At 42.7% G+C, this 13,736-nt stretch overlaps 1 protein-coding gene across 1 annotated transcript in view; it reads right to left on the reverse strand.

The window, feature by feature from the left end:
- The window catches only part of BTBD11 (BTB domain containing 11), a 334,485-nt gene that overhangs the window by 13,023 nt on the left and 307,726 nt on the right, over positions 1-13,736 (reverse strand). Inside the window, exons 11-15 of the mRNA XM_044679134.1 lie at positions 13,166-13,344; positions 8,641-8,746; positions 7,623-7,725; positions 3,879-4,026; positions 543-545 (exon numbers count right to left, since the gene is read on the reverse strand). Of these exons, the coding sequence (XP_044535069.1) occupies positions 543-545; positions 3,879-4,026; positions 7,623-7,725; positions 8,641-8,746; positions 13,166-13,344 (539 nt within the window). The remainder of the gene's footprint in view (positions 1-542; positions 546-3,878; positions 4,027-7,622; positions 7,726-8,640; positions 8,747-13,165; positions 13,345-13,736) is intronic.

The raw sequence follows: 13,736 nt of genomic DNA on the forward strand, positions 1-13,736 counted from the left end.
CTCTCTCTCTCTCTCTCTCTCTCTCTCTCTCTCTCTCCCTCCCTCCCTCCCTCCCTCTCTCTCTCCCTCTTTCTCTCCCTCTTTCTCTTCTTCTGTCCTTCTAGCCTCTCAGGTCCACAGCCTCAATATCATCCCTCCATCCGCTCCCTGGTCTCCTTTCACACAGTTGCCACTTGAGTTCAAGCCCGTGTTTCCCCAGAGACCCTCCTAATTAGTTTCCCTGCCTCAAGACTGGCCCCGCTCCATTCCATCCTGCACACTGTTGCCAAAGCAATTTTCCTTATGTGTTGCTCTGAACGTGTGAATCAGTCAAGTAGTAGCTTTCTATGGTGTTGGCAATAAATAATAAAATAGAAATTTCTGTTTAGCTTTTAAAGCTCTCCAAAATCTGGCCCCACTCATCTTTCTGTCCTCACTGGAAATTACTCCCATTCCTGCACTCTGCAATCCGGCTGATGGCCTTCTCTTTGGTGCTCACTCGTGACACTCTCTGCTTGGTTTCCCAACTTCTGTCCTGGCTGTGGCCCATATCTGAAAGGCACTTCCTCCTTACCTCTGCCCCCAAAGTCCCCCTCCTTAAGAGGGCACTGAGGCGTGATCTTCTGATAAAGGCAGCCGAGTGGTACAGGGGGATAGAGTGCTGGATTTGGAGTCAGGAAGATCTGAGTTCAAATTTAGTTTTAGACACTTACTAAGGGTGGCCCTGGGCAAGTCACTTGACCTCTGTCAGCCTCAGTTTCCTCATTTGTAAAATGGGGCTAATAATAGCACCTAACTCACATGGCTGCTTTGAGGAACAAATGAGATAATATTGGTAAAGTACTTAGCACAGTGCCTGACACATAGGAAATGCTAGCTAGCATTACTGCTCTGCATGAAACCTTTCCTGCTTTCCCCAGCTGCTAGTACCCACCCCCTCAACTGCCTTATATATAATATACAAATATATATGTATAATATATATATGTATAAAATATATATATTTGTATATATTTTTAATTCATGCCGTATACATTTAGACGCATACTTGTCATCTTTCCTATCACGATGGAAGCTCAGTGAAAGCAGGGATTGTTTAAGTAGCTCCAGTTGTGTCTGACTCTTGGTGACCCCATTTGGGGTTTTCTCAGCAGAGATACTGGAGTGGTTTGCCATGTCCTTCTCCAGCTTGTTTTACAGATGAGGAAACTGAGGCAACTAGAGTTAAGTGACTTGCCCAGGGACACACAGCTAGTAAGTGTATGATGTTGAATTGGACTCCAAGCCCGGACCTCTATCTGCTTTGCTGCCTAGCTGCCCCTTTGTATCTATAGACATTTATATATTATAATAAATAATTAATAAATATTTGTTTGATTGGTGGGTTGATTATCAGTGAGAGCGGCCTTAATGCCAGGCATTTGGTGTTGAAGCCAGAGCCATCCTGAGAGTGGGGAGGGTGCCCTTCCTTGATCGTGGTAGGTGCTTAACCAAGGATGCCTATTGAGGGAATGAATGAGTTAATGAAAGAGCAGACCTGGAGTCCAAGGATCTGGATTTGAAGCCATAGCTTCTTACCATGCATATCCTCATCACAAGTTGCCTTCTAATTTCTGGGCCTTATTTTCCTCATCTGGTAAATGAGAGGGTTGAGTCTCAGTTTCCTCAACTGTCAAAAAAGGGAGCTGTATTGAGGGCCTCTAAAATCCGTCTTGGCAATCTGGCAGTCCGGCAGTCCTGGGGTCACTATCCCAGATGCCCACTCTCCTGGAACACAGCAAAGCCAGCCATTTCCTGCACAGCTGACTTTGGATCGGAGAGGAGAAGGAATTTTAACTGACCTGCCATCTCTAGGGCTTCCAGAAAGGGGGACTGAATAAAACCAAAAGAATGGCTATGAGTATAGAACCCCCATTCTGGGGGCCATTCTTGGCAGCCTCCCACCTAACCGGGGCTGGGATTCAAACTCGTGTTCAGTCTGGGCCCCAGGTACCAGCTCGGCTAGGCTTTGGGTACCCTGCCTCGTCCCTCCAACTTCACGTGCTGCTGAAACATCCCAGGGACAAAGAAGCAGAGTTTCATTTACTAAAATTCTCCCATCAGTGTGAAAGTGAAATAAATAGGACACCTGGGACCCTCCTCCAGGGCTGGCTTCAGCTCCACTCAGGCTATTTTGAGTCACAAATCACAGATCCCTCCTTTTGTGGGGGAAGGGTGGGTCAGGAAAATCTCCAGGGCCCCCACTAACTCATCCTTACTCTTTATAACTTCAGGCTAATGTGGCAGGGAACCCTAGGCCCAGTCAAAAGCCATTATACTCCCAATGATTAATCTGGGGCAGCTCATTGAATTCATATGACAATGAACTTCCCCGATTAGCCCCACGCTTAATGCTGTAGTCTCAGGCATTCCGAGGCTCGCAGAGAGTTTCAGGGTTAGTGAGTACATGAGAGGCATGCAGAGGGGGTCAGGTTCTCCCTAACAAGGCCTTCTGTGACCGCCGATGGGCAAGAAGGTCTTTCCTCTGGGCCACGTGGCTTTTAGAGGACAGGAGTTGGAGTGAAGCTAATAATAATAGCAGCTAGCAGCGAGAGAGCCCGTGAAGGTTTTCAGAGCTTTTGAGGTTTGTTATTTCATTTGATTCTTGCACCAATTTCTCCCCCTCCTCATCTCGGCCTCCTGGCTTCCTTCCAAACCCTACCTTCAGCTGGAGGCCTTGCTCATTGCCCCCCATGCCTACTTCAGTGCCCCTCCGCCCTGAAACGACTTCCCATTTACACTGTCTATATATTTCACGTACAAAGCTGTTTGCATTTGTCTCCCAAGTTAGAATTTGAGCTTCTCCAGGAGAGGGGCCATGTTTTTGTTTTGTTTTTTGCCTTTCTTTGCACAGTGTATTCCCAGAGCTTAGCACAAATGCTGACTGACTGTCTCGAGAATCAGTTTTCTTATCTGTAACAACATCTGGAAGATAACATCTTTAATATTGTCAATAAAATGTAAGCAGGGGGCAGCTAGGTGGCTCAGTGAGTCAGGCTTAGAGGTGGGAGGTCCTGAGTTCAAATCTGGCAAGTCACTTAATCCCCATTGCCTAGCCCTTACTGCTCTTCTGCCTTGGAACCAATACTAGAATATTGATTCTAAGATGGAAGGTGAGGGTTTAAAAACAATAAAATAAAATGCAAGCTAGTTGGAGGTAGGAAACTGAGGAAGGGAAGGAAAACAGAAGGAAACTGAGAAAACTGAGGCCAGAATGAGCATAAGATCACAGATTTAGAGCTGGAAGGGACTTTAGAGGCCGTGGAGTCTAACCCTTTCATTTTATAGATGAGGATGCTGAGTCCCAAAGAGGGCAAATGATTCTCCCACAATCATAAAGCTAGGAAGCAGCAGAGATGGGCTTTGAAGTTGGTTCTTCTCTCTCCAAATCTAGTGCTTAAAACCTAGGGCTTTGTACCCAGTAAGAGATCAATCAATGTTCCTAGATTTAAAGCTGAAAGGGATCTTCGAGGGCCATGGAGTCTAGTTTCTTTATTTTACAGATCAGGAAACTCAGACTCAGAAGGGACAAGTGATTGATTTAGGGTCACACAGCTAATGAGTGACAGAAGTGGTATTTGAACCCAGGTGTTCTGATACCAAAGTCAGCATTTTTTTCCACTACATCACGCTCTTTCACTGAATGATGGATTCTACTTTTTTCAAGAAAGCAGACTTACTTTCCTTCATTACATTATGCATGGTTAATGTTCAAATCAATATGCATTCCCTAGGCTTCTCCCAGATGGAAGTCCGGGGAGGGTCTGCAAGGAGTCAGAGCAGCTGGTTGAACCCCTAGCCTCCTGGTAAAAATATGGCTGCAGCTCATTCACTGAGTAGATAATCCATAGGTAGATAACTAGGAGGCAACTGCATTTGCACTGGGCATGCTTGGAAGTGCCTGGGGCCAGGGATGATGAGGTTACCTGGAAGATGGGGTATTTCACATAATTGATCTCAATGCATGTGCTATCGTTTGTTGGCTTGGTGGACAGGAGTGCCTTGAACCTAAACAAGGGAGAAAAGAGAGTGAGAAAAAAATGAATGAAAAGCTTGACCAGTCAAAAACCTGGCTGCTTCTGATCACTGACTAAATGGAACAACCCCAGTTCTTTACCATGCCAATATGTGGAAATACAGAGGTATTATACCAGAACGGACAGAGGGTGTTGCTTGCCATCAGGGTGTCTGGGTTCAAATCTCACTTTGGATTCCCACTCTCCGTGAGACCTTTCTGGGCTTCAGGCAACTCCCTAGGATTCATATACAAAGTTATAGATTGGTGTGGAAGGGGCAGTAGTCTCCAACTTGGAATTCCTCTTCTGATGAGATTTTTGATCCATAATAGATATGCATGAGTCATTCTCTTTCTATTGTGGCTCATTTGTGCCCCTCATACAGTGTCCCCCCAAAAAGGAATTTTTAGGCTTAAATCTACTTTTGGGGGATCACCTAGGGTGGATAATGCCCATGAATGGCATGAAATGGAGAATGGCCTTCAGTCATTCGAGTTGGCTTCTCCAAGTCAGATTTAGAAACAAATGAACACACTGCACCGAGGACTAGAGAGCTTCCATGGAATTAGTTGAAAGAACTAGGGATGTTTTGCTTAGAAAGCAGAAGGCTTAAGGAAGGATATCATGCTTCTCTTCAAGTATTTCAAGGGAAATAATGTGTGAAAACAAATTCAAAGAATTTGTGAGCTGGAAAGGGCCTTGGAGGCCATTAGTTCAACCGTTAACTGAATAAAATTCCAGTCTCTGATATTCATGAATGAGTGGAGATCTTGTTTTGCTTGAAGTCTTTCAATTAACTACCATAAACATTTCCAAGTCTGATATATATGATCTGTGGGATATTAGATAAAGCAAAGGCAGCTAGGTGATGCTGTGGACAGAGTGCTGGGGTCTGGAGTCAGGAACTTCCTGAGTTCAATTCTGGTCTCAGATACTTCCTAGATGTGTGACCCTAGGCAAGTCACTTCACTCTGTTTGCCTCAATTTGTCTCCTCATCTGTAACATGACCTGGAGAAGCAAATAGTAAGCCACTCTAGGATCTCTCTGAAGAAAAACCCAAATGGGGCCACAAGAACCAAATACAACTGAAAAATGACTGAAAATTGAATAAATCGTTTAATCTTTCTATATCTCAGTTTCCTTATCTGGAAAATAATGGCGTTGGATTAGAAGACCTCTGAGGTCTCTTCCAGCTCTAAATTTATGATAAATCATTTTGCCTCCTCATGCCTCCATTTCCTCATTTGTAAAATGAAGGAAGTGGACAAGATGGCTTCTGAATCTCTAGGCATCCCTTGCTCCTTTTTTCATTAGCTCTTTCAGAACGTGGCTTAAAACTTACTTTCCCTAGTTCTCAAGATCCAACATGGATCATGGGATTTAGGGACAGGAAAAACCTTTGAATCCAACTCTCATTTTACAGATCAGGAAATCTATAGAGGGTCATGTTACTTGTTTAAGGTCCTAATTCATATTCTTTTGACTTCAAATCCAGTGTTCTTGTTTCTACAGCTTGCTACTTACTGTTATTCTGCTTGCCAGAAGTAATAGATTGTGACTAAGGGAAGAATTCCTAATGAATAAAGGGTTTACAAAGTGGAATGAATTGCTTTGGGTGGTAATGACTTCTGTCACCTTTGGAGATAAGTAGGACAAAGGAGTACTGACTCTTGTGTAGATGACCTGGGTTTAAATTCCATCTCTGACATCTTATTACCTGTATAGTTACCCGTAGAGATCACCTATTACAATAGTAAGTAGGGCAAGTCACCCAGACAACTTCGTGCCTCAGTTTACTCAACTATAAAATGATGGGAAAGGGTTAGACTCAATGGCCTCTGAATTCCCTTCCTACTCTGATATTCTGTAGTATCCTGGTGTTCTATCAGAGTGTTTCTGTAGTGCCACAGGGTTGTCACATCTTCTCTGTTCTCCCATGATGACTTGGTCTGTTTAGGACCTAGTCAAGTTCTGAATTTTCAAATACATCTCCTGTCAGATCTTCAGAGTGAGAACAAGGAGAAGGGCTAATCTTAGACAGAGGTGCCATCCACCCGACTTTTGCTCTGATTTAAGGATAATAAAGGAAAATTGATTTAAATCTGAGTTTAGTATGTTTATGATGGATAAGGCTAATTCAGCAATGAAAATTTAGAGCTAGAACAGACTTTGGAGGTTAAATACCAATTCTTATAACTAACATCAGGATGACCTAGAAGAAATAATTTTGACTCTATGGGTCTTATTGGTAAACAATTAAAAAAGATGAGTAAACTGAGGTCCAGAGAAGTTTTGGGACAAAGATATCACACAGTAGTAGAAGAGGTACTATTTGAAACCAGGTCCTCTAACTACAAATTGATTCTCTTCTCTTTCTGTCTGTCTCTTGGTCTCTACTGCACTCTTCACTCATCTGTCCTTCAATCTGCCCATGGATTATATTCCAGGAATCAGGAGAAAATGTTAATATTCAGAAAACTTCACTAATATTTGGATTAATTCCATGGTATGTGGTTTTTTCTTTTTAAAAATATTTTTCCATGTTTCCATGATTCATTTTCTCTCCCTCTGCTCTTCCCTTCCCCCACCCAGAGCTGACAAGCAATTCCACTGGGTTATATAAATGTTATCACTTAATACCTATTTCCATATTATTCATATTTGTAATAGAGTAACCTTTTGAAACAAAACCCCCAAATCATATACCCATATAAACAAGTGATAAATCATATGTTTTTCTTCTGTGTTTCTGCTCTCACAGTTCATTCTCTTGATGTGGAAAGTGTTCTTTCTCATAAGTCCCTTGGGATTGCCCTGGATCATTGCATGTATGGTTTGAATTAGTGGGAAATCTATCTATCTGTCTGTCTATCTATCTATCTATCTGTCTGTCTGTCTGTCTGTCTATCTATCTATCTATCTATCTATCTATCTATCTATCTATCTATCTATCTATCTATCTATCTATCTATCTCTTCCTTTCTTTCCTTCGCTTTGCCTTCTTCCTTCTTCTTTTCTTTGTTTTCTTCCCTCTCTTCTTTTCCTCCTGTCCTCTCTCTGTCTTTCTCTCTCTCTTTCTCCCTCCCTTTCTCCCTTTCTCTCTCTCTCCCTCCCTCTCTCCCTCCTTCCTTCCTTCTGCCTCCATTTTCTGTCCTGTCCTTCCTTCCCTAAAATATTTAAAAAATGTTTGCCTCCTTACATTGCTGATACTTAGTGATAAGGAGTGATCCCAATGATGACACTTCCCTCCCTCCCCATCAGGTCATAGAGGTTTTTCTTTTAATAAGGATATACAGTTAAGCAAAATCAATCTATACACTGGCTATATCCAACAATGTATGTCTCATGCTACATATAGCTTAGCACCTCCTTGCCCAAAGGTGGGAGGCATGCCAGCTCTCTTCCCCCTGACATTTTGGAGACTGACCTCATGAGCATGGGCCCTCAAACCCCTCCCTTGCAAAGTGAACCAGTTCATGAAACTCCCCCCAACCCTGTCCCCTTTTACTTTCTAGAAATATGAATGCTTACAGCCCCAGTCTCAGCAATAACCAGGACTGAGTACCTAGTTGAAAATGAGAACTTACCTGGGTGATGCAGTAAATAACAACACTTTGTGGGCATAAAATGGCCTTCCTTCCACGAGAAAGGTAACATCAGACATCTCTTTATTGTTGAGAAAATGAGGGTCTGGAAAGAAAGAAGAGGAACGGAGGAGAGGCTTTAGTCCAGAATAGGAGAAAGACTTACTTCTTGAATTACTGAGCACATATCATAGCTGATGAGAAAAACAGAGCTTATGGGATTGGTCTTTAAAGCCACAGATTGCTGTCTGGGATAAGAAACAGAACTCAGGCCAAGGTAAATCCAAGCCACTGACGTGGATTCTTTCCTATGAAACCTGGAATGGTTTATTCTCTACCAGGGGGCAGACATGCCACATCTCCTTTGAATCTTCACCAAGAGTCAGAGCTCAGTTGATTTTGAGATTTGAAAGATAAACATCTCTTCCATTGTCCTCTTCTGAGAATGTCACTCAGCCTCCTGTTCATTTCCCATAGGATCATAGCTCTAACACAGCCACTAGCAGCTAGAATTTATACAGAATTTAAAGGTGTTCAAAGCACTTTATGAATATTATCTTATTTGATCCTCACAAACAACCAAGGAAGGGACTACTATTATTCTCATGACACAGATCAGGAAACTGAGGCAGACAAGTTCAGTGTTTTTGCCTTGGACTGGACAGCTGATAGATGTTTGAGACTGGATCTGAACTTAGCTTTTCCTAACTCCAAGTTTGGTACTCTATCTAGATCAAGAGCAAGGCGGGGACATCAGCAGCCATCAAATCTGAGACGTTCATTTTCTAGATGAGATCATCACCAAGGTCTCTTTTATTTCCATATCAATGTTTCTCAGTTTACCTTTTCTTTACATTCATGAAAATGAGCATGAAAAGGATTGGCCAACTCAGCCTCAATTGCCCCCAGATATAAGGATGTGCCTAGAGAACTGGACAGGCGGGTTTCTCTACACTTCCCTCTATCTGATTTCCCTCTTTTCTGTTTCCAAGCTGTGATGCAGCCCTGGTTAGTAACTTACCTAAACGGGAAGTCTGCTTCCGCTTAATTTCCACCAGCTTAGGGATGGGATAAGGTCCATAACAATGAGTGAAGATGACACATAACTGTTGACTGATCACTTCATTCTAAGAGAGAGAAACAAGAATTCACAGAGCTAGAGGATTCCAAGGGTCTGGTCTAAGCTGGCATCTTTCATAATTTGAGTGTTGTTTCCCCCTCCCCCAGCATTAAGGAAAATGAATTCCCAGCTATGGGCAGGGGGACCTCTTTCCCCTTAGGAATATTACTGAGTCTTCTGAAGGGAACTGAACTTGGCATTCAAACTTCTTTCTTATCCCAGTGGGACAGAGACTGCCTTTCTTGAGCTACCCATGTTCTATTTTAGTATGCCTGGTTGCAAAGAGGTCTCTGGGAAAAGAAGTCTGATTACTGGGGACCTGATATTCTCATAAGTCACACTCTCTCCTTCTGTTTATTTAATATCCATTAGAAAGTAGTGTTTTGTGGGTCATAGCAGAGAAAATCGAGTTTACTTCCTAAACATATCTCCCTTTATTGCTTTATCTCTTGGGTTTTAGCAAATAAGGATTCCCCATTAAATAACAGCAAATGATTGCTCTTGGCATATTAACAAGGCTCTCTATGAATAAGACACCAATAACCACAAGTTCAGCTCCTTTAATGCCTAAAATATGGTAGTGAGGCACTCGCAGAAGCTAGTGATCTTTGGAGAGCACAGTCATTTCACAATATGGTGTGGTGATGGAAAAAGCAGAGGACCTGGAGTTGAATTCCAGCTCTGAGACCTATAATCTATGTGACCTTGGGTCACTTAATCGCTTGGGCCCAAGTAGAAAATCTATAAAGTGAGAGCATTGGGGCAGATGGCCTCTGAAGTTTCTTCTCTAAATCCATGTCTTTTACATCCTATGATCATTAGAAGGGGGGGAGGCTAGTCACTGAAATCCATATCATAAAATACAGTTGTGCAGTCATTTTCAGTCATGCCTAAGTCTCTGTGAGGCCATTTGGGTTTTTCTTGGCAAAGATCCTGGAGTGGTGTGCCATTTCCTTCTCCAGCTCATTTTATAGATGAGGAAATTGAAGCCAATAGGGTTAAGTGACTTGCCCAGGGACACACAGCTAGTGAATGTCTGAGGCCAGATTTATTTAGGAAGATGTCTTCCTGACTCTAGGCCTGGTAGTCAATCCGGAGCACCACCTTAATCCTAAAGAATAGGTAATTCTTCATCCTAAAGAACAGGTAATTTTTGATCATTAGGTAATATTCAGGTTATTCCATTCTATCTTCTCCTTCACTTCCTTCTTCCTGTATACCACAGTGCCATAGTGCCCCCACCAAAACTTCCCCTCCAGCCTCCACTGACTCTCTTCACTCAACTATAGACCACTTTTTAGACATTTGAACACACCCACTGTTAGAATGCAAGCCTCTTAAGGGCAAGGATTGTGGCATTTTTCAATTGCATCACCAGCACCTTGGACAGTACCTGGGACTTAATAAATGCTTAACAAGTTGACTCATCATTTCTGTTCACTGGTCTCCCCAGTGAGTGTTCAGAGGAGAGCAAGCCTCCTATACAAGACCTTTCCTGCTCTCCTCTTCCCCTTCCCGAGTGCCAGTGTCTCCCCTAGAGAATTACCATGTATTTTGGGGGCCCAGACCTGCCATTTCTTTGGTATAGTGAGTAAAGTCCCTCTAACAATGCAGATCTGTACCTGCTCCCCAGATTATAGTCTTAAAGAACTGCCTGGGGCACCAAAAGGTTAAGTGATTTGCTCAGGGTCAAATAGGCAGTATATGTCAGAGTCAGGGCTAGAACTCAGATTTTCTTGATGTGGATGGCAGCTCTCTGGCCACCACACCACACTACCTCTCACTTGTATTTATTTTGCATATATTTGCCATGTAATCATTTGGGTATATGTTGTTTCTATAGATAGAATGTAAGTGCCTTGAGGGCAGGGACTGTTTCATTTTTATCTCTGTGTCTCCGGTGACTGACACACAGTAGGAGCTTTAAGAAATGCTTGCTGATTCTTTCAAGGATTGCTCTATAACAAAAATCAATACTATGGAAATGAGTATCAAGTGATAACATTTGTACAACCCAGAGGAATTGCTTGTCAGCTCTGGGCAGGGAGAGAGAGAAAATGAACCATATAAACATGGAAAAATATCTTAAAACAAAATAAACAGATAAATAAATAAATAAAAAGAAATGCTCACTGATTGACTGATAGGATGCCAGGAGTTGGAAGAGATTAGGGTAAGCATGCCATTCCAACCCCTCATTCTAAAGATGGGGAAACTGAGACTCAGAGAGATTACAGGACTTGTTGAGGGTAGTGGTAGAACTTGCAGCAAGAGCCCAGTTTGCCTGGTTCCCAGCCTAGCATTCTCTCTCCTACTAAAGTCTTCCATTAGTCTAATTCCTTTTGGTCCCCCCTCTCAGTGTTCCTGTTTTTGTAATTATGCTAATCCAGGCCTTCTGGCATTGCTCATTCTGTTGTCACTCTCCCCTCAATAAAACATAAGCTACTTGAGGACAAGGACTGCTTCATATTTTTTCTCCTTGTTTTGGTAGGCCCTAGCAAAGAGAGGCAGCTTGATAAATGTTTACTGAGCTGAAATGAGTTGCATCTCTACCTAATTCTGTTTCAGCTTGAAGTGAATTGCCTCTGTAGGTAAGAGGTCAGTATGTAATTAGCACCAGTTAATAATTGTGAAGGAGATGAACTCCAAGAGGAGGGAGAGACAGGTTAGAGGTTCAGACCGTGTACTCCCAAATGGATTTTGTCAGTTCTGGACCAAGACCTTCTTGTAGCCACCTGGAATTCATCAAAGGAGAACCACAAACAAGCACTTTTGTCCATGCCTGGGCAAGAAGCCAACATTCTCCTTTGAGAGGTGGGTTCAGGCACAGATGTGTCAGAGTGACCAAAATGGTAGCTTCAGAAGCCAGGCTCAGTCCCTAGAGAGGAGTTGAGAAAAGGGCAGGACTGTGACAGCCAGGCAGGCTCTGACAATGATTGTACCCGATCCTCCTGAGGGCTCAGCAAGCTGACTCAACTGGAAGGGCAGAAGAACTGTGGAATCATGTTCTAACCAGCCAAGCTGTTGGGGCCACAGCACTCTGTTAGCATTATTGACAAACGGCCTTGCTGTCCCTGGTGTTCCATCTGCATGTGGAAAATGCTGGATGCACACGTATGTACCAGGACTCTGGTATACGGGCCTATTCACATACACAGAAATACTTGAGAGGAAGGAAGGGTCACCTGGGATTACCAGAATACAGGAATCCCTTCCACATCGTTACTTTCCTCATTGTGGTTTCAATTTATCATGGGTCAGCATAAGAAATTAAATGGGCATTTGGGGGAGTTTTGAGGAAGCTGAAGGTGATACACAAAGGCCAGCAGACAACAAAGAAAAGGTTTAGAAATTCAGAAATACATAAAATATAGAGTACTGTATATTGGTAAAATTGGTATTTTATCTTTTAATTCCACAAATATGCATAATTTATTTTTTAAAGTTAAAATAAGTAAAAAGTTAAAGTTTGTGAAAAGAATGGGAAAGCCAGCAGATGATACATAAAAGCTAGAAATGTGAACAATGACCTACACATGACCAAATACTTAACCCAAATTTTACAATCGGGTACTGTAAACACTCACTCCATTAAAGAAAAAGAGAGAATTCCAACTTCTCTGGTATGAAGAGAGGACCAAAAACATTTTACTCAGATTTTCCCAAGTGTAGGCTGCCATGCCCCTAACCCTGTGATGTGGAAGGAATCCTTGCACTGTTCTTCAGGTGAGATAGTGTGGGTTTGGAATTGGAAAGGAGTTTAGAGGTGTTTAAGATGACTTTTGGCTTTAAATCTCCAATCCTATGAGAATATGAGAAGTGCCTACCACACAGAAAGTGATTAATAAATGTTTGTTGACTTGATCTAGTCATCTCTTCCAATCCACTCATTTGATAGATAGGGGAACTGAGGCCCAGAGAGGAGACACAGTTTACTCAAAGTCACACAGGTAACAACAGCCAAATAAGGCCATATGATGTCAAATTAAGTCCAGTCAAGAAGCATTTACTAGGTATCTACTATGTACCAGGCACTGAAGTAAGCAACATGATCATGGGATCATAGATTTGGGGTTGGAAGGGACTTTCAAGGCTACTGAATCCAACCTTCTAATTTTACAGATGAGAAAACTGAGGTCTGTGGACATATCCATGAGTAATGGTTTAATCTGCACCAGGCTACAAAGGATCATAGATTTAGAACTAGAAAGAAATATAGAGGCTTTTGAATCCAACCTCCTCATTTTATAGATGATCCATGATCAAATCACCCAGGCGCAGTTGTTACCTGAGAAGCAGGAACCCTACCAAGCAGGCCATTGCCCTACCAGGTATACAGCAGCATTGGGGGAGCTGTGTGCCCACCATGTTTTCTCTCTTTGGATATATAGGCCCAACAGGAAGCTCAGCCCCCTTCCATTCATACCTTGCTTGCCTTTAGGATCTCAAACATCAGTGGCAGGCCTTGGGTAATGAGTTCCTCTGTGTACTCCTCTTCTTGGATAGATTTAAACTCCTTTAATAAACACTGGATCAATGGCCTCCGGTGCTGCTGGAAAGAGACCCTCAAAGACTCCAACCAAGTATGCAGAGTCCACGGCACACCTGCAGGGGTGATGAGGGGAACAGTGGAGAATGGGAAGGGAAGACAAAAACAATCACAAGGAGATTTGATTTTGAGCTGAAGCTTGGACCTGGTCCAAAATGCCAAAGAATTACAATCATCAGATCAGTAAGTATTTACGAAGTGCTTACTATATGCCAGGCACTATGCAAAGTACTGGGGATACAAAAGAAAAACAAAACCAGTCCCTAGAGCTTATTACGTGCCAGGCACTGTGCTAGGAATAAGAAAAAAATTCAAAACCAGTCCATGCCCTCAAAGAGCTTTTCTTTCTTTCCCTTCCTTCCTTCCTTCCTTCCTCTCTCTCTCTCTCTCTCTCTCTCTCTCTCTCTCTCTCTCTCTCTCTCTCTCTCTCTCTCTCTCTCTCTCTCTC

Source organism: Gracilinanus agilis, chromosome 5, assembly GCF_016433145.1.
Source record: "Gracilinanus agilis isolate LMUSP501 chromosome 5, AgileGrace, whole genome shotgun sequence".
Lineage (NCBI taxonomy): Eukaryota > Metazoa > Chordata > Mammalia > Didelphimorphia > Didelphidae > Gracilinanus > Gracilinanus agilis.